The sequence below is a fragment of the Sapajus apella genome, unplaced genomic scaffold (genome assembly GCF_009761245.1).
Source record: "Sapajus apella isolate SASKATOON/1434 unplaced genomic scaffold, GSC_monkey_1.0 scaffold37, whole genome shotgun sequence".
Taxonomy (NCBI): Eukaryota; Metazoa; Chordata; class Mammalia; order Primates; family Cebidae; genus Sapajus; species Sapajus apella.
This window is the reverse complement of record NW_022436977.1, coordinates 21,747,855-21,769,018: the sequence shown is the minus strand read 5'-3', so window position 1 is coordinate 21,769,018 and position 21,164 is coordinate 21,747,855. Positions and strand designations below refer to the sequence as shown.

Here is a 21,164-nt window from a genome sequence, read left to right as displayed (position 1 = left end):
AAAAAAAGTATATTTTATATATACATATTTGTTATATAGAAATAGATATAAATTTATATAAATATTATATACATAAATGTGTGTATATATGTATATGTATGTGTATATATATATATATTTTTTTTTATTTTTATTTTTTTGATACGGAGTCTTGCTCTGTCGCCCAGGCTGGAGTGCAGTGGCGTGATCTTGGCTCACTGCAACCTGTGCCTCCCCAGCACAAGCAATTCTGCCCCAGCCTCCCGAGTAATTGGGATTACAGGCACAAGCCACCATGCCCGGCTTATTTTTGTATTTTTATAGTACAGACAGAGTTTCATCATGTTGGCCAGGCTGATCTTGAACTCCCGACCTTATGATTCGCCCACCTGGGCCTTCCAAAGTGCTGGGGTTTGAGTCCTGATTTCACTACTTCCTTACAAAGTCAAGTCTCAATCTCTGAACCTCAATCTTCTCGCTCCTCAGAGATGCTCGTAGATGCAGTAGTATTTTGTTGGGTCAGAGGAATTTTAATGTAATCGAATTATACTTGAGCTATTCTGTTAACATGTTTCAAGGAGATAAATAATTGATGGCCTAAACATGAAGGTCTGTATGTGGGAACTGGTGATCTCACAACAGAGGGAAGTTTAGGAACCCAGGAGGCGGATGACAGAGGACAAAAGTATGGAGGATTTGAGAGATGGAGGGAATGACAGATCTAAGCTAGTAATAAGCTGATGGAGATGGAAAGAGCTTAGGCAGTCATCCCATAAGAAAATCATTAACCCCAAAAGCATTATCTCATTTACCCCTTAAAACAACCTTGTGGAACATATACTATAGTTGCCATTTTAGAGCTAAGATAATAGCGAGTCATAGGAGTTAAAGATCTGCCTAGTCACACAGTAAGTGTCAGAACTGGTTTCAACCCAGGTTAGTCTGAAGTTTTTTGCCACACTGCCTGAAGAGTCTGGTTTCAACCAGGAGTACTCCTAGAGGAGAGATAATGATGAAGGAAGGGTGGTAGAAAAATAATTCTATGAATAAGGTAATAAAATACAGTGACCCAAAGGATCTGGCTAGGTAAGGTTAATCATGTGGATAAAGAAACAGAGAGACCTAGAAAACACTGAGTAAGATTTAAATATGCTACCTTTACCTAAAATTTTCAGAACTGCCCTATCATTTCATGAATGCCACAACTGAAGGTCAAGAATAAGAAAGATGAGAATATAGTTAATTGTTCTCATCTTATTGTAATTTTGGAAGAGGAAAAAAGAACAAAAGAAGTGAGTGAAGAAAGCAAGAACTCGTGATCAATATGGAAGGGCAAAGGAGCTGAGTTATAGGACAATCTAACATCCTTTCAGGCTGGAGACAAAGTAAGGAAAAGGGAAATGAGCAGAAGAGAGTGAAAGGAAGAAGGGGAGAAAGGAAAATTGGAAAATTATTGGAAATAGAGAAGATAAGCCTCAATATGAGGAGGAAAGAAGAGAAAAAGAACATGATATTCATTCATTAGTTTCAGATAGTTTAAATGAAAAGACACGATTGGGTAAATTTATTCAAATGGTTACGTCCTGAGACAGCTTAGTCCCAGGAATTACTTTGCACTAGAACCTATAGTAACAAAACAGAGATATTATAATTTATTTTATGACACATCGCTTAATATATACAGTCATCCCTTGGTATATGCCAGGGATTGAGTCCAGAACCCCAGAGTACATAAAAATCTGTGCATACCCACATCTCATAGTCAGCCCTGCAAAACTTGCATATACAAAAAGTCAGCCCTCTCTGTACTCAGGTTTCCCCTGAATAGTGCATTTAATTTAATTATTATTATTTTTGAGACGGAGTTTTGCTCTTGTTGCCCAGGCTTGAGTGCAATGGCATAATCTCAACTCACCGCAATCTCTGCCTCCCGGGTTCAAACGATTCTCTATCTTGCCTCAGCCTCCCAAGTACCTGGGATTACAGGCATGTGCCATGACATCGGCTAATTTTTGTATTTTTAATAGAGACGGGGTTTCTCCATGTTGGTCGGGCTGGTCTCAAACTCCCGACCTCAGGTGATCTGCCCGCCTCGGCCTCCCAAAGGGCTGGGATTACATGCGTGAGCCACTAAGCCCAGCCTATTATTATTATTATTATTTTTAAGACAGAGTCTCACCTAGTCACCTAGGCTGGAGTGCAGTGGCGCATTCTTGGCTCACTACAGCCTCTGCCTCCCAGGTTCAAGCAATTCTTGTGCCTCAGCCTCCCAAGAAGCTGCGATTACAGGCATGCGCCACCATGCCCGGCTAATTTTTGTATTTATTTATCTTTTTTGAGATGGAGTCTGGCTATGTCACCTGGGCTGGAGTGCAGTGGCCAGATCTTGGCTCACTGAAACCTCCACGTCCCAAGTTCAAGCTATTCTGCTTCAGCCTCCCAAGTAGCTGGGATTACAGACATGTGCAACCACACCTGCCTATTTTTTCTATTTGTAGTAGAAATGGGGTTTCACCATGTTGGCCAGGCTGGTTTCTAACTCCTGACCTCAGGTGATCTGTCCACCTTGGCCTCCCAAAGTGCTAGGATTACAGGTGTGAGCCATCACGCCTGGCCTGAATATTGTATTTTTGATCCTCATTTGGTTGAAAAAAAATCAGCATATAAGTGGACCCATGCAGTTTAAGCCTGTTTTTCAAGATTCAACTGTATAACCTTTTCCTAGGCATCCACTTTCCCAAGGAACCAACTGTCTTTGTGTGTTCAGGCTGCTATCACAGAGTACCATAAATTGAGTATCATATAACCAACAGAAATTTACTTATCACCATTCTGAATGCTGGAAAGTCCAAGATCAAGGCAGATTCAGTGTCTGGTGAAGGTCTGCTTTCTGGCTTATAGATGGCACCTTCTAGCTGTGTTTTCACATGGTAGAAGGGACAAGACACCTCTCTGGGGCCTATTTTATAAGGGCATGAATCCCATTCATGAGGGCTTTACCCTCCTGATATAATCACCTCCCAAAGGCTCACTTCCTAATACCATCCACCTTGGGGATTAGGGTGTCAACATATGAATGTTGGGGGACATAAAACATCCAGACCATAGCATCAATTTGTATGAAAGTCTCTTTGGGCCCAGTGGGGTGGCTCACACCAATAATCCCAACACTTTGGGAAGCTGAAGCTGATGAATCACTTGACCCCTGGAGTTCAAGACCAGCCTGGGCAACATGGTGAAACCCCTTCTCTAGGTGTGGTAGTATGTGTCTATAGTCCCAGCTACTTGGCGGGCTAAAGCAGGAGGATTGCTTGAGCCCAGGAGGTCCAGGCTGTAGTGAGTCATGTTTGAGCCACTGCAATCCAGCCTGGGTGACTGAGCGAGACCTCCCGACTCAAGTGATCCTCTTATGCCATGTCTTATTAACATAAATCAGGGTGGTGTGAGGGGATCTTTTATATGTGTGTATTGGTTGGTTATACCAAAATTTTCAGTAACTATTAAGGGTAGTGTTAAACAAACAAAAAAAAGCAAAGTGTTAATTTTTTTTCTTCAATGTTCACTGTAACTTTTCCTTAGTGGATTCTAGTAGTGTTTGAATAATTTGGTCTTAAATACTACATTTTAAGTTCAAAGTAACTTATCATTGAATATAATTACCTCCATATAATAAAATATACTTTTTTTTTTTGCCTACAACTGTTCACAGTAATTTGATGAGATAAAGAGATTTTAAGCAACAACCTAATAATTTATGCCAGATGTTGACAAACCCTGATTAGTTCAGCTATTGTTTTTTGACTTCCCCGAGCTAAGAATAGTTTTTACATCTTTTAATGGCTGAAAAAACTTAAAAAAAATATTTTTGTGACACAAGACAGTTACTCGAAATTCAGATTTCAGTATTTCTTAAGCTTTATAGAAATACTACTACCAGGCCAGGTGCAGTGGCTCACATCTGTAATCCCAGCACTTCGGGGGCTGAGGCAGGCAGATGATGGGGTCAGGAGTTCAAGACCAGCCTGGCCAATGTGGTGACACCCCTTCTGTACTAAACATACAAACATATAATTAGCCAGGCATAATGGCACATGTCTGTAGACCTAGCTACTCGGGAGGCTGAGGCAGAAGAACTGCTTGAACCCGGGAGGTAGAGGTTGCAGTGAGCCGAGATTGTGACATGGCACTCCAGCCTGGTGACAAAGAAATTCTACTACTATGGCTGCTCTCCCAATGCAACAACAGAGCTGAGTACTTGTAACAGAGCTCACATGCTATCTGGCCATTTACAGAAAAAGTTTAGTTACACTTTTTCCTATAATATGATCATCATTTAGCTATACAATCAGAACTCAGAGTAGAATTCAGCTTTACTTTTAACAGAAATTCCAGAGTCACACTAAAGTCAACTCTGAATATTGACCAAAGAGTGATACAAATTGTTTTGGAAGGATGGGGTCTAGGAGTATGAATGAAGGTGGTCCTTGCAGCATTTCTTGTGGTTGTTGTGAGAGGGCTAGTTTTACCTCTTCCTTAGTGGGAGTCAGTAGACTTCATTTGATCCTGAAAGCTCACAGCTATCACTATTGGCAGGTCAAAAGAGATATGGAGGTCAAAAACAGGAGTGAGCTCCAGCACTAAAAAGACTACTCTGGAAAGTGTGACTGGGGAACAATTAAGATAAACAGACTCTTGGTAGTAAACAACATGGGTTTCTTTTTAGCGGCAAATGTGTTGAAATATTTGCCCCCTTAAACTGAGTATATGTATAGTTTGTGTAAAATAAAAGTATTAGGAAACAGAGCCACTAGTTTCGCCACATAGCATGGCCTTGTCCCCCTGACAGTGTTCCTGAAAGGAGAGCCCAGGCCCCTCTTCACATACCTCCAGTGCCTGGGTTGAGTGAAGAGGGTTACCACTTCTCCAGAGCGCCTGATTCATCGCTTAATACAGACGGTGTGAAGTTCCGTTCAGCTTCTACTGAATCCCACCCAGTTCCGTGGTTTTCTCCCTGTTCCTGGCTCTGCCCTCTCTACACTACTCACCTCCCACCCACTTTCCTAAGCATTGATGTCCAAACCTAAATTCTTCCAGTGTTTGGCACCCTGGTATTTGACTTCCGGTCCTTTAATGAAGTACTTTGCCTCTCCTTTTCCTGGCTGCCACTCTGGGACCCAGTTCTTCCACGTCCAGCTCTCCAGCATCGGCTCCTCATACTCAGTGTTCAGGAGGTATCATCATATCAAGGGCTGACAGGAATGACGGGAGAGAAACCTTGGCGCTGTGCGAGTCCCCATGGAAACCGCGCCACCCCTGATCGGGGGCGTGGCCAGCGGCGAGAGGACTGGGTCCCCTCTCGAATACCCCGCCCCACTCCAGGAATTTCACCGACGCTCTGGGGTTTTTGCTAAGAAGCGCTCTCCCAGGAGGAGGCAGCGCAAATTGGTGAACAGGGCTGCGTGTCCTTATACGGGCACGAACTTACGAGGTCACTGTGAGTAGGTCATACTCTCCAGACCCCAATGTCTTCCCCTGCTTAATGAGGGCCATCTCCTTACTCCACAGTATAGACTGTCAGGTCTTGACCGTCGTCTAAAGAAAATCATGGTCAAGTCCCACGTTCTTGGATAAAATGAATTTGTCCTAGATTATGGGAAGACATTGTGTGTGTGTGTGTGTGTGTGTGTGTGTGTCTGTGTGTGTGTGTGTGTGTGTGTGTGTGTGTCTGTCTGTCTGTTTAAAGATTACTTCAGAAAATTGAGAAAACATAAATGATGTGCAGATAGGACTTTAATAAATATAAAGGTAAAAATATTATAAATGTGATATTAAGCATTTAGAATTGAAAGTTTTCTTTTGTAAAAATTGCCAATTATTTTTAGAGTTTCTAGTAAAATCATATCCCAGCTTCCTGTTACTCTTATATTTGCAAAGGTGATAATTCTTAGGCTTTTATTCATCTTGCTCCTTGACCAGGGTTCCCAGATTATCATCTCAAATGGGACTGGCATATCCCTTGTCAAGAAATGTTGCCTTCTTTTTTTTTTTTTTGAGATGGAGTTTGCTCTTGTTGCCCATACTGGAGTGCAATGGCACTATCTCAGCCTAGTAGGTTTAAGTGATTCTCTTGCCTCAGCCTGGGATTACAGGCCTTTTTAACATTAAAGACTGTTTTTCATTTTGCTTAATCTTTGGTCTGTTGGTAGTGTAGATATTGAGAACCCTTGAGCATGACTTTAAAATGGCAGCAACTTGAATCTTGAAGTACTGGAACAGCAGTGTAAACATGAAACACCTTTACACCCTTGTATGGATGTGCCATTTTATTTTCTATGACTTTTATTGTGGAACATTTACTGTAGTTTGTTTCTGGTTTTTGTCTATTATAAACTTTGCCTTAATAAACATACTAACTGGTAAATCTCTGCGCACACCCATATCTTTCCTTAAGATAAGTTATTCTAAGTACAAATAACAGGTCAAAGAGATGTACATTTTAATACATTTCATGGAGAAAAGAGTATACATTTATTATTTGTTTTTGTTTTGAGGTAGAGTCTTGCTCTGTTGCGCAGGCTGGAATGCCGTGATGTGATCTTGGCTCACTGCAGCCTCTGCCTCCTGGGTTCAAGCAATTCTGCCTCAGCCTCCCAAGTAGGTGGGACTACAGGAGTGCACCACCACATCCAGCTAATTTGTTTGCATTTTTAGTAGAGATGCGGTTTCACCATATTGGTCAGGCTGGTCTCAAACTCCTGACCTCAAGTGATCTGCCCACCTCCCAAAGTGCTGGGATTATAGGTATGAGTCACTGCGCCCAGCCTACATTTACTATTATTATTATTATTATCATTATTATTATCCTCTCAGAGACAAGTTCTTGTTCTGTCACCCAGGCTGGAGTGCAGTGGTGCGATCACAGCTCACTATAATAAACTCTTGGGCTCAAGGTATACTCCCACCTCAGCCTGCGAAGTAGCTAGGACTGTGGCTAATTTTTTATTTTTAGTAGAGATGGGGGTCTCTCCATGGTGCCCAGGCTGGTCTTAAATTCCTGACCTCCAGGGATTCTCCTGCCTAGGCTTCTGAAAGCGCTGGGATTATAGGTGTGAGCCACCGAACCTAGCCTTTTCTTGATTTTTTTTTTTTTGAGACAGAGTCTCACTCTGTTGCCCAGGCTGAAATGCAGTGGTGCAATTTTGTCTCACTGCAACCTCTGCCCCCTCAGTTCAAGCAATTCTCTTGTCTCAGCCTCCTGAATATCTGGGATTACAGGTGCACACCACCAGGCCCAGCTAATTTTTTGTATTTTTAGTAGAGATAGGGTTTCACCAAGTTGGCCAAGCTGGCCTTGAACTCCTGACCTAATATGATCCACCCACCTTGGCCTCCCAAAGTGCTGGGATTACAGGCATGATCCACTGCACGCAGCCTTCCTGAATATTTTTGATACACAGTTGGTTGAATCCACAGATGCAGAACCCATGGATATGAAGGGCCGACTGTATGTTCACACTGTAAAACCATCACTACTATCCATCTCCAGACTTTTCATCTTGCAAAACTGAAACACTGTACCTATTAAATATTAACACCCCATCCCCACTTCCTCCCAGTCTCTGCAAACCACTGTTCTACTTTCTGTCTCTGTGAATTTTGCTCTAGGTACCTCATATAAGTGGAATCATACAGTATTTGTCTTTTTGTGACTGGCTTATTTCACTTAGTATAATGTCCTTAAGAGTGATCCATGTTGTAATAAGTAAGAAATTCCTTGATTTGTGATTTTTTTTTTTTTTACTTTTGCAGGTGTTTCAGGTTTCTTGTAAAGAGCATTGATTACCTAGATGAAATTCTCCCCAAATTTCTGTTTTGTTAGGGAATAAAAGGTGAGCTTCCTCAAAAGCTTTAAAAGGGTATATACCTAAAGTAATGTAGTTCATCCTACCATAAAGACACAGGTATGCAAATGTTTACCGCAGCACTATCGACAATAGCAAAGACCTATTTTTTGGAATCAACCTAAAAGCCCATCAATGGTAGATGGGATAATGAATATGTGGTACACATACAGCATGGAATACTACACAGCCATAAAAAGAATGACATTATGTCCTTTGCCACAACATGGATGGATCTGGAGACCATTATCCTAAGCAAACTAATGCAGGAACAGAAAACCAAATACAATATGTTCTCACTTAAAAGTGGGAGCTAAACAACGAGAATGCATGGACACAAAGAGAGAAATAACAGACACAAGCCTACTTGAGGGTAGAGGGTAGGAGGACGGAGAGGATCAGAAAAAAAAAATACCTGTTGGGTACTATGCTTATTATCTGGGTGACTAAATAATCTGTATACCAAACAAACCCCTGTGGTATGCGGTTTACATGACAATCCTGTACCTGTACCCCTAAACCTGAAATAAAAAAATTTTTAAAAAGCTCTAAAAATGTCTAGTACACAACAGTGCTTATTATAGCATCATACACAAAAGCCAAAAGGAGAAAGCATCCCAGGTATCCATCAATGGATGAACAGATAAACAAAATGTGATCTATTCAGCCTTAAACGGAAGGAAATTCTGACACATGCTAGAACATGGATGAACCTTAAGGACATTATGTTAAGTGGTGATGGTTGCATAACAATATGGATGTATTTAATCGCACTGAATTATACAAGGTTTCCCTCTATTGTTCTGGCTGGAGAGCAGTGGTGTTCAATTTTAGCTCACGCAGCCTTGATCACCTGGGTTTAGGTGATCCTCCCACCTCAGCCTCCCAGGTAGCTGGGACTACAGGCATGCACCACCACGCCTGCCTAATTTTTCATATTTTTAGAGAGACAGGGTTTTGCTATGTTGCCCAGGCTGGGCTCAAGCAATTTGCCTGCCTTGGCCTCCCAAAGTGTTGGGATTACAGGGGTGAGCCAATGTGCTTGGCCTATTTTACCACAGTTTAATAATAATAAAAAAATCTTAATCCCAGCACTTTGGGAGGCCGAGGCAGACAGATTACTTGAGACCAGAAGTTTGAGACAAGCCTGGCCAACCTGGCAAAACCCTGTCTCTACTAAAAAATACAAAAATTAGCCGGATGTGGTGGTGGCCCATGCCTGTAATCCCAGCTACTCAGGAGGCTGAGGCACAAGAATCACTGGAACCTGGGAGGCAGAGGCTGCAGTGAGCCAAGATCGTGCCACTGCACTCCAGCCTGGGCGACAGACCTAGACTCTGTCTCAAAAACAAAAACAAAACTGTATACACACATACACACAACCTATTTTTGATTACATTACTTTAGCTCTCCATAGAAATGACTTCACAAAACAATGCGATACAATATTTTTGTCTTTTTAACAAGATCAGTAAGATAGTGATTTGAAGACAATTTTGGCTGGGTGCAGTGGCTCACGCCTGTGATCCCAGCATTTTGGGAGGCTGAGGCAGGTAGATCGCTTGAGGTCAGGAGTTCAAAACCAGCCTGGCCAACATGGTGAAACCCTGCCTCTACTAAAAATATTTTTAAAAAATTAGTCAGGCGTGGTGGTGGGCACCTGTAATCCCAGCTACTTGGGAGGCTGAGGCAAGAGAATTGCTTGAACCCAGGATGTGGAGGTTGCAGTGAGCCAAGATCATGCCACTGCACTCCAGCCTGGGCAACAAGAGCAAAACTCTGTCTCAAATAAATAAATAAAAGACAATTTATGCATCTTATGTTTATGAGAGTCACTTAATTCAATTTATGGCTATTGGTGACAATGTATGTTGTACTGTTAAATGTCCAAGTGATATATTCTCCCTTGACTTTGGTTCTAGGTAAGTTTGCTTTCATGGTGAATTGCTGCCTGCTTTCTTTATAACAAGAACTCTACTTACTTTTCTGCTTTGACTGGCAGGAGCTGAGACAACTTTTATGCTGAATTGTAAGGATTAGCTGGTCAAACCTTGGAGAATCATTAACCATCATTAAATAAATAAATTCCTGTTCCTATTCACTTTTGAACACCTTGAGTGAAGTGGCTTGGTTGGATTATAGTGTCTGAAATTGACACTGCTGGCCTTTGTGACTTTGGACCATGTTTTTCTGTCCAAAATGCCTTAACAGCGTGACTCTTTCTCTTGCTGTGCCCCATTTCTAGAAAATGATTTCCTGTATCTTTGAAGTTTCTTCAAGGTCTTTGCAAATGCATTTTATGTACGCCACATTGCTTGGGCTTTAAATTAGATCATCTCAATTATATCTTTCAAATTTGGTTTTAAAATATTCTTCCATATGTTCTCTACTGGTGTAGTATTAGATAAAACCAAAACCAAAATTTTGTTTTATTGATGTAGGTAATGCTCTCTAGTTAAACACTGTAGCCCTGGTCCCTCAGTCACTAGGTTCCACATTTTGGCACTATTTTTTTAAAAAAAGCTCTTAGTTTCTTCCCTTGAATATCCAATCAGGTGTCAAATTCTTTTTTTTTTTTTTTGAGACGGAGTTTCACTCTTGTTGCCCAGGCTAGAGTGCAATGGCGCGATCTCGGCTCACCGCAACCTCCGCCTCCTGGGTTCAGGTAATTCTCCTGCCTCAGCCTCCCGAGTAGCTGGGATTACAGGAATGTGCCACCATGCCCAGCTGATTTTTTGTATTTTTAGTGGAGACGGGGTTTCACCATGTTGACCAGGATGGTCTCGATCTCTTGACCTCGTGATCCACCCGCCTTGGCCTCCCAAAGTGCTGGGATTACAGGTGTGAGCCCCCGCGCCCGGCTGGTGTCAAATTCTATAGTTTTTATTTTTAAAATTATTTTTAGATGTGATCATTCCTTTCTAACCTCAATGTCATATTCTCCCATCTTTCTTCTTCAGATCTTTGTAATTACCCCACTACCTGGATTATTGCAATCTCCTTCCAACAGGATTCCCTCTCACACCTATCCTCTGGACAGTCAGTTCTCTATGCTGTTGTCAGATCCATCTTACCAAAGCATAACTCCTTTGTCTTCACTCTTGGAATTTATAGAGGACTTCCGCAATGTGCCTCAAGCCAAGGGTCTGGTCTAATTACCATTATTCCTCTTGGCGTAGCCTAGCCAAACGGAACCACTCACTGTACCTGCAACATGCTCTGCATTTTCTCATCTTAATGCTTTGGTTCATATTGTTAGGTCTTAGTGGAAAGTGCTTCTACCCATCACAACCTCAATCTCTGCCAGTCAAGAAATACTACCCATCTTTGATATACAGCCTCCATAATTAAACTTTTCTTGATTCTTTCCAAAGATCTGCTCTCTCCTAGTTTTAACCTTCCCCCTGCCTTTTATATCCGGACATCTCTTGTGGCAACAAACATATTCTTCATATTAAACTTATTTATGTACGTATGTCTCTTACATAAGCTCGTAAGATAATGAACCATAGCTCTTTATCTACTTACCTTTATGTTACTTTATGTTTTCTGCTGAGATCAATGTACTGAATTCCAAAGGTACTCAAAAGTATTTAGTTAATTGAAATTGGCATAAATCCAATGCTGACAACATATCCCAAGGAAAAAACTCAAAGGGAGTTTTTATAAAGAGCACTATTTGCATAAAAATTTTGCTCAGAACAGCAACATAAACAATTAAAAAAATTCAACAATAAGGGAGTAGTTAGAGAAATTAAGGTAGGGCCCAAATCAAATTCTCCTGGACCTGGCCCATAGGAAGTATTTAATATTTATTAAATGAATGGTATACCACTGTGTTGCAATATTATTTAAACAGGTGCATGTGAAATCAGGTTAAGGGAAAAATAACTTTCACAAAACATAGGAATTACATCTATAGAAAACCTCTGAGGCTGGACTTGGTGGCTCAGGTCTGTAGTCCCAGCACTTTGGGAGGCAGGGGCGGGAGGATCGCTTGAACCCAGGAGTTCCGAGGCCAGCCTGGGCAACACAGTGAGACCCCAGTCTCTACAAAAACTATATTTTAAAAATTAGCTGGTGGTGCGCGCCTGTAGTCCCAGCTACTCGAGGCCACCATTCCTGCCTGGGGGACTAGGTGAGACCCTGTCTGCGAAGTGAAGGAAAGGGGAAGGGGAGCGGAGAGGAGAAGGGGAGGGGAAAGGGGAAGGGGAGGGGAAAGGGGAAAGGGAGGAAAAGAAAACCTATGGAGGCACCTTAATAATCAGAAGGGGCCAGAGGAAGCCACCTGACACATTTGTGAGAAAATTTAAAAGGTGTCCTCATACGTTCTCACTTTGATACTACTCACAACAACACTGCAAAGTGCGCACGGAAGGTGTTAACTCCGTTTTACAGGTAAGGAGATCGACCCACTGAGGTCAGGAGTGACTGACCAAGGCGGAGCCAGGACTGTAGCCCCCGCCTCCCGGCCACCGGTCCGGGTCTCCTTCCCCGCCACCACTCGGCCACCGTCATTGGTGTCGAGAGTTTTGGTTCCCTTTTCTTTGATCGTAGCTATTTTTTTTTTTTTTTTTTTTTTTTTTGGTGCCGTGACTCGGTTACAAGATCGTAGTACCTCTGCAAAACGAACCCAGACACTTGCGAGGCCGGAGAGGGGCAGGTGCCGGGAGGCGGCTGACGGGCGCAGCACGCTAGGCCCAGTGTCGGACTCCGGCTCCGCATCCGGCTCCGGCCCCGCATCCGGCTCTGGCCCGGCGACAACAGAGTCCGGAAGTGCAGGCAAAGAGGCTCCCCCCGGGAGCGCAGCGCGGTCCCGCCGGGGACCAGCAAGGGCCGCGCCCCGGCGGGCAGGCGGCATGGCTGCAGTGCTGGCTCTCAGGGTGGTTGCGGGGTTGGCGGCAGCTGCGCTAGTGGCCATGCTTTTGGAGCATTACGGCCTGGCGGGTCAGCCCTCGCCGCTGCCCGGCCCCGCGCACCCGAGAAGGCCGCACCCGGCGCCAGGTCCCGGAGACACCAACATCTTCTGGGGCCTGCAGGTGACGCGGCTGGAAGCTGGGCGAGGGGCGGGTGCAGAGCAGGCTACTTGCCGTGAGACCCTGGCGGGTGTTGGGCCCCACTCTGCAGGCTGGGGGCTTCAGTCAGGTTGTAACTCGAGGCTCTGTCTAGTGCTGGCCCTGTCCTTCCCTGGGGTTTCGTTATGCACTGCCTCTTTGGCTTTTCCTTCTGCCTGAGAGAGCCGCTGGGCTGCTCCTCCCATGCTGACTCAGATCTCTCTGTTCAATACCTGTTTTCGGCAGATATCCGACATTCACCTGAGCAGGTTTCGAGATCCAGGCAGAGCGGTAGACTTAGAGAAGTTCTGTTCTGAAACTATTGACATCATTCAACCAGCTCTCGTCCTAGCAACAGGTAGGGAGGCTTGCCGTGCTGTGGTGGTGTTCTGTGGTCTGGATGGTAGAATGCTAGCCAGGGCTGTGGCTTTTCACTTTGGGGACGTTGGGAACACTATAGCCACAGCCTCAGATGAGCCCTGTGAGGTGGAAGAGGTTGAAGATTATAATTCCCTTCGCCTATGGATAACTGAATGAGTCAAGATCTAGGCACAATGATTTGTCGTAGCAAGGTTTTGTCAAAGCAGTAGAAGCAAGGCTCCTGGTTCTCGTATCAGTCTGTTGTCTGATATATTTGTATCTGTTTGTTGTTGTTATAATTCTGGTTGTGAGAATTAGGGGAAAGCCTGTAACCACGAATCAGAAGTTTTCTTCTTTTGCTAACTTTTCGATTTTCTTTATATTATTAATCTTATGTTTTCATTTGTTTGAGGCTTCTGGTGACTCCAGGGCACTTTTTCTTCATCCTTTGATAGTTTTATGACTTGAGTTTTCTAGATTCTTCAAACCCTTTATTTGCTCCCAAGCTGTAGTAGGGAAAAGAAGCTAAAGGAGCATCTATCTTGCTTACTGGGGGGTTCATCACCCATCCACCTTACTGAAGCATCTCTGCTGACATGAAAGTGTATCATTTAATGAATGAGCCCCCCTAAAAAGTGTTCCGTTTAATTCCCTATATATTTGGTATTTTGTTGTCCAGTTGCACCTGCCACATTGCTTCTTGCTGTAAAAATAATACTTGGTCAAATCTCATATTCTGATTTTGTGGTTTGGAAAATATGGTTGCCATGGATTTTAGGAACCCACCAAGGGTATTGGAATTTCTTAAAAAACATTTTCATTTTATGATATTCTATTAATGCATCTTGTACTGTTCTCTTTAAAGATTTTTTAGACGCTGGTCCGAATGCAGTGGTGTTTACAACTAATTGATCACAACCAGTTACAGATTTCTTTGTTCCTTCTCCACTCCCACTGCTTCACTTGACTAGCCTAAAAAAAAAAAAAAAGATTTTTTTAGACAACCCATTTCTAATATCACAGGAGGTTAAACAGGCATTCGCTAACCTATAAGAAACAAATCCCTTGCTGAGAAAATCTTGTTAGTTTAGATGGCTTGCTTTGGACATTAGTGGTCTCATGAGCAGTTAGCTTATACATGTTGAGTACTTTAAGTATTGTTGTTCCTTTGGTGTACATAACTAAAAAAAATTGAACCCCCAGGAGTTTATTTTGCATTGTGATTCAGTTCTTGTGTAAACCTACAGGAGACCTGACAGATGCCAAAACAAAGGAACAACTGGGATCCAGGCAGCATGAAGTAGAATGGCAAACCTACCAGGGTATTCTGAAGAAGACAAGAGTCATGGAAAAAACCAAGTGGTTGGATATAAAAGGAAATCATGGTAAGAGTTAAAAGCCAGATATAATAAAGACTAGATTTTTTTCCCCCTTCAGGAACCTGGATTTTCCAGTTTAGATTGTAAAATTATAAAACGGGACATTGTAACATAGGTTTACATATAATAAAGGTCACAACTCTGAAATACAAGTATATAATGTGGTTTTAAAATGTCAGATGTCATTGTTAGCCTTTGAGATGACAATTAGTATGGTCCTTTTTTTGTGTGACATATGTTGCTTCTTTTTTTTTTTTTTTTTTTTTTTTTTTTTTTTTTTTTTTTTTTAGTCTTAGTTTCTCTCTTGTTACCCAGGCTGGAGTGCAATGGCGTGATCTCGGCTCACCGCAACCTCTGCCTCCTGGGTTCAGGCAATTCTCCTGCCTCAACCTCCTCAGTAGCTGGGATTACAGGCATGCGCCACCATGCCCAGCTAATGTTTTTGTATTTTTTTTAGTAGAGACGGGGTTTCACCATGTTGACCAGGATGGTCTCGATCTCTTGACCTTGTGATCCACCCGCCTCGGCCTCCCAAAGTGCTGGGATTACAGGCTTGAGCCACCGCGCCCGGCATATGTTGCTTCTTATTTAAAAAAAAGTATTATTATACTTTAAGTTCTGTGATACATGTGCAGAATGTGCAGGTTTGTTACATAGGTATACATGTGCCATGGTGGTTTCTTGCACACATCAACCGATCATCTATGTTAGGTATTTCTCCTAATGCTATCCCTCCCCTTGCTTCCCACCCCCTGGTCACTTCTTCTTTACACGGAAGAAACATGAGTTTTAGCAAAACTCATACAGATAGATATTTTTAAAAATATACATTTTATTAAGTGAAAGAAGCCAAACCCCCTCAGTCTGCATACTGTATGGTTTCATTTATATGACATTCAGGAAAAGGTAGAACAATAGAGAACAGATTGTAGTTGCCAGAGGATAGGGATTGGGAGAGATACTGACTGCAAAGAGGCATCATGAAGGGTTTTTGGTGGTGATGGAATTAGTCTGTATTTTGATTGTGGTGGTAGACTTCAGGTTCCCTATATATTTGTCAAAATCCATAGAACTGTAAGTCACAAAGAATGAATTTTACTGTGTGCAAATCTTAAAAATTTTTATTTTTTCTTTTTAAAATTTATTATTCTTATTATTATTTTGTGAGATGAAGTCTCTGTCGCCCAGGCTGGAGTGCAGTAATGCGATCTTGGCTCACTGCAACCTCTGTCTCCTGGGTTCAAGCAATTTTCCTGCCTCAGCTTCCTGTGTAGCTGGTATTACAGGCATGCATCACCATGCCCTGCTAGTGTTTTGTTTTGTTTTTGTATTTTTAGTAGAGACAAGATTTCACCATGTTGGCCAGGCTGGTCTCAAACTCCTGACCTCAAATTATCTGCCCGCCTCAGCCTCCTAAAGTGCTGGGATTATAGGCGTGAGCCACCATGCCTGGCTTATTATTTTTTTAAGATAGGATCTTGCGCCATCATTTGGCCTGGAGTGCAGTGGTGTTAGCATACCTCTCCGCAGCCTTGGCCAAAGCTTAAATGATCCTCCACCTCAGCCCCCCAAGTAGCTGGGACTACAAGTGTGCATCACTGTACCTGGCTAATTTTTCAAGTTTTTTTGTGAAATTGGGGTCTTGCTATGTTGCTCAGGCTGATCTTGAACTCTTGGCCTCAAGTGATCCTCCCACCTTGTTCTCCCAAAGTGCTGGGATTACAGGTGTAAGTCACTGCACCTAGCCTAAATATTTTAAATTGAAAACAAATCTTCACAGACATGAACAGGAAAATAGATAATCCTTTCCCTTTTTAAAATTATTGTTGTGTTGGTAAGGAAATGAACTCTTCTCCAGAAGAGTCCTGATGATAGTAGATTTGTTTGATTTATAAAGGTTGACTTTTTTATTAGATAAGTACTACATTTGTCTACTTTATTTGATCAGTAGATCAGGCATGAATCCACTTCTTGCTGGCTTTTAGAACCACAGGATTAAAACAAGAGCAACTACAGTTTAATCTTATAATTTCAAATTGATATTCTGAATGGTATAGAATTCAAAGTACCTGTTTTTCTCTAGTGTACTAGGTGCCTTAAATAAGTTTCTAGATAATGTGAATTTTGTTAAGTTATCAAAATTTTAAAGTAGCAATCTAATTGGTAGGGATTCTACCACTAAAAGTGTTATAGAGGCCAGGCACGGCAGCCACGGCTGTAATCCCAGCACTTTGGGAGAGCAAGTTGGGCAGATCATTTGAGATCAGGAATTCGAGACCAGCCTGGCCAGTGTGGTGAAACCCCACCTCTGCTGAAAATACAAAAATTAGCTAGGCATGGTGGCACACACCTATAGTCCCAGCTACTCAGGAGGCTGAGGCAGGAGAATTGCTTGGACCCGGGAGGCGGAGGTTGCAGTGAGCCGAGATCGTGCCACTGCACTCCAGCCTGGTGACAGAGTGAGACTCTGTCTCAAGAAACAAAAAAGTGTTATAGAAAGATGACAGAGGCTGCCCCAGTCACACCATGGCTAGGTAAGTCTGTGTCAGCAGAGGCAGAGAGCTTGGGGAGGGACTGTTGTCCCTGCTGGAGCCTCAGTCAAAACTGAACATCCCACTGTTCCAACCCTTCCACAGATGTACATCAGGCTGTATTTAGGCTTAAGATGGCAAGTGGATATCTCCACTGCCCAGAAATCATTGAGTGTGTAGACAGGACAGCCTCCATGGAAGGCTGGTCATACCAGAGTTCCACTTTGGCATAGGCCTTGCTCTACTTTCTATGCTGGTTTGAGGGTGGGCTGCCTGTCATGGGGCAGCCCTTTCCCAGGGGGGTGCTCATTGCCATCATTTGCAATGCTGCTTGCTTGCTGGCTGCTTCTGCTCCGAGTCATTCTCTGCTGAGCCTACCACTCTTGCTTTGCCGACATTGACTGTCTCTACAGATTTTGTCCCAACTCCAGCCCTGGCCCCAATCCTGAAAAGGTACCACTGCCCAAGAAGCCTAGCCATGAAGGCACCTACCTGTTGCAGCCCTGAAGGCCCCTGGCTTAGCCTGGAACTTGGGACCTAATTCCATCCCACCCACATCTTGGAATCAAGATTCTAGAGTTTTAGCCAGCCTAGGGTCTAGAACTCAGAGCCCAGCCTGTTTCGATTGGACCCAGCAACTCAGAGTCTAGCCATACTGGTTCTAAGAGAGGCTCAGTGGCTCTATAGAGATGGGCCATGGTGAGAGTTCATGAGTTGGTGGTAGGGCCAGGGCCACCTGGACTCTGTTCTGTGTCAGGGGCTGAGTCTACCCTTTTCCTAGGCTAAGGACCTCCAGGTTGGGGAAGCAAACTGAAACCCATGGCAATAATGTGAGGTTGTCCAGGATGGGCCTGTCTCCTAGTCCTTCCACTATTTGGTGAATAATAAATAAAATGGCCCTACCCTGGGGTTGTGTGTGTTGGGGGGAATTGTTATAGAAAGAATTATCATTTTCCCTTAGTCATTAAAGAAAATGTTTGCATTCATTTTTTTAACGTGGATGAATGTTTCCTTTTTTTTTTTTTTTTAAATTAGATGCATTCAATATTCCAAGTCTGGACAGCGTCAAGAATTATTACAGGTACTGTAATAAACAGAAGACAGACCACTATGTAAAGTCAGTGTTACAAGGAGGGTGCGGTCAATTCAATTAATGAGAGAAAACTTTAAAAACAAATTTTAAGAGGCAGGATCTCACTATTTTGCCCAGGCTAGCCCTGAACTCCTGAGCTCAAACGATTCTTCTGCCTCAGATTCCTGTGTAGCTGGGGCGGCAGGCATGTTCTTCTGTGCCTAGCTGAAAACACTTTTTAACAGATAAAATTTTTCTGTAAAGAGTCTCTGGCAATTTAGAAAATGAGCCTTTTTTTCTTTTTGCGACAGATGCTATTCTTTTTGTTTAGACTTTTTCTTTCTTTCCTTTAATTCTTTCTGTTTCATACCCAGGCATACCTCGTTTTATTGTGGTTCGCCTTATTGCACTTTGCAGATGTTACGTTTTTTACAAATTGAAAGTTTATGGCAAGGCTGCCTTGAGCAAGTCTATGGGAGCCATTTTTCCAACAGCATGTGCTTACTTCGTGTCTCTGTATCTAATTTTGGTAATTCTCATAATACTTCAAATGTTTTCATTGTTATTATATCTGTTATGGTTATCTGCGATCAGTGACCTTTGATGTTACTGTTGTAATTGCTTTGGGGTGCTATAAATCTTGCCCATATAAGACCAGGAACTTAATCAATAAATGTTGTATGTGTTCAGAGTGCTCTACCAACCAGCTGTTCTCCCGTCTCTCTCCCTCTCCTCCGGCCTCCCTATTCCCTGAGAGACAACAATATTAAAATTAGGCCAATTAATAACCCTACAATAGCCTCTAAGTGTTCAAGTGAAAGCAAGGGTCCAACATCTCTCACTTTAAATCAAAAGGTAAGAATGATGACGCTTGGTGAGGAGGGCTGTTGAAAGGCTTTCAGAGAGGCTGAAAGTTAGGCCTCTTGAGCTGGAGCAGTGAGCCAAGTTGTGAATGCAAAGGAAAAGTTCTTGAAGGAAATTAAAAGGGCTCCTCCAGTGAACAGATGAATTATTAGAAAGTGAAACAGTCCTACTGTTGATGTGGAGAAAGTTTTAGTGCTCTGGATAGATGATCAAACCACCTACAATATTCACTTAAGCCAAAGCCTAATCCAGAGCAAGGTCCTAACTCCCTTCAATTCTGTGGAACCTGAGAGGGGTAAGTAAGGCAGCTACAGAAGAAAAGTTGAAGGCTGGCAGAGGTTGTTTCATGAGGTTTAAGGAAAGAATCTGACTCCATAACATAAATGTGCAGTATGAAGCAGCAAGTGCTGATTGATGGAGAAGCTGCAGCAAGCCATCCCAAAGATCTAGCAAAGATGATTGATGAAGGTGGCTGCACTAAACAACAGATTTTCTATGTAAATGAAACAGCCTTCTTTTGGAAGAAGATGCCATCTAGGACTTTCATAGCTAGAGAGAAGTCAATGTCTGGCTTCAAAGGACAGGCTGACTATTGCTAGGGGTCAATGCAGCTGATTACTTTTTTTTTGTAGAAGGTTCCACAATTATTTTTTTATTGAGAGCCTCTTCTTTGTGCCCTTGCAGTCCCCAGGTCACTTTTTCTGCTTGTAGATTTTGCAGGCCAGCCCCAGAAAGATGTCTGGGGTTAGGGTGCTGCATACTGTTCAATGAGGTCCATAATATGACTGTAACTGTAACTCTTTCTCATCTTATAAGAACATGGCCAGCAGATCCATCTCCTCATATAGTGCCTTCACTCAGGCCACCTTCTTGGCCTCCTTCTGCCTGTAATTTTCCTTCAGGATCTGGTACTGTTCTGGGAGTGGCCCGTTGCAGACACTGAACCACCTGCCATCTGCATGTGTTGTCCTGGATGTCAGTGCCAACTTTTCCAGTCATGCTGAAGTCCCCAAAGAGGCCAAGATAATCATCCTGAATCTGAAAGAACTCTCCCATCTCCAGCAGAATCTTCTTGGAATTGGCGTGCTCCCTCTCACCATCAGTGCCTGCCATGTACATAGCTGCAGCTACAGGAAGGTAGAAAGCTGTCTTGTACTTGACACAGATTTGTACCTTTTTTCAGTGAATCTGCCAAGATCTACATTGCTCTGGGGGGCTATGATGAGGGCCAGGGTCTGCCAATCTCAGTCTGATAGGAACGCTACAGGGAGAGCTGGATCAGGGTCAAGTAATAGGGTTGCTCCTGGCAATAAAGCTTCAGCAGGTTGTAAATACATGCTTGCAGAAGCATCGCATCATTGATGGCATCCAAACCCATGCCCAACTTCTGATGCCAGCAGATCTGTCCCTGGTGAGTGAGGGATGAATCTATGATGTCATCTGCCACCAGGAATAAAGCTTATAGCAGTTCCACACACCAGCCACAGTCAGGGCTACTGGAGACTATCAGCATCCTGTTTCCTCGGCTCCACCAGCTCCCAGAATACAACTAGCACCATCAAAGCCCAGTGATACTTGCCTCCAATGACACTGTACTCCAGGACCTCCTTGAGCTGGGCAATCACATCTCTTGTCTCTGGGTGGCCTATCTCATCCTCAGTCAGTACTCTAACAATCTGGGAGAAGCGCAGAATGAAATCCTGCTTTTCTTGGGCAGAAATATCTGATTTCTGGTCTCCATTCATTCTGAAGGAGGAGCAAAGGGCTCTGTTGCTGGATGTGGGTTCCTGCTCCACAGCTGTTGACTACAAGTGGAGCCAGTGCCCATTTACCATTCTGAAAATCCTTGGGTGCTTAAGCGTTATGCTAAATCTACTCTGCCTGTGTTCTGTATATGGAACAACAAAGCCTGGATAATAATAGCACATCTGTTTACAGCATGGTTTATTGAGTTATTTTAAGTCCACTGTTGAGAACTAATGCTCAGAAAAAAATATTCCTTTCAATGTCAATGGTCATTATTG

General features: G+C 43.0%; 2 protein-coding genes and 1 pseudogene across 11 annotated transcripts in view; 1 reads left to right on the top strand and 2 right to left on the bottom strand.

The window, feature by feature from the left end:
- UBR1 (ubiquitin protein ligase E3 component n-recognin 1) overlaps nucleotides 1–12,335 on the bottom strand; it is a 178,133-nt gene extending 165,798 nt beyond the window's left edge. Inside the window, exon 1 of the mRNA XM_032297878.1 lies at nucleotides 12,232–12,335. The gene's annotated coding sequence lies outside the window, so the exon portion shown is untranslated. The remainder of the gene's footprint in view (nucleotides 1–12,231) is intronic.
- A 53-nt stretch (nucleotides 12,336–12,388) lies between these two features.
- Nucleotides 12,389–21,164, top strand: part of TMEM62 (transmembrane protein 62) — a 49,920-nt gene continuing 41,144 nt past the window's right edge. For 2 of the 10 annotated variants that reach the window (XM_032297725.1, XM_032297724.1), the window contains exons 1-4: nucleotides 12,481–12,919; nucleotides 13,181–13,292; nucleotides 14,542–14,679; nucleotides 18,240–18,285. In XM_032297725.1, coding sequence (XP_032153616.1) covers nucleotides 12,740–12,919; nucleotides 13,181–13,292; nucleotides 14,542–14,679; nucleotides 18,240–18,285 — 476 coding nt within the window. In that variant the 5' untranslated portion in view covers nucleotides 12,481–12,739. Of the gene's footprint in view, nucleotides 12,920–13,180; nucleotides 13,293–14,541; nucleotides 14,680–18,239; nucleotides 18,286–21,164 lie in introns of all 10 variants that reach the window. The other 8 variants (XM_032297730.1, XM_032297728.1, XM_032297723.1 and 5 more) reach the window with 7 other exon arrangements.
- Nucleotides 19,833–20,900, bottom strand: LOC116564518 (annotated as a pseudogene).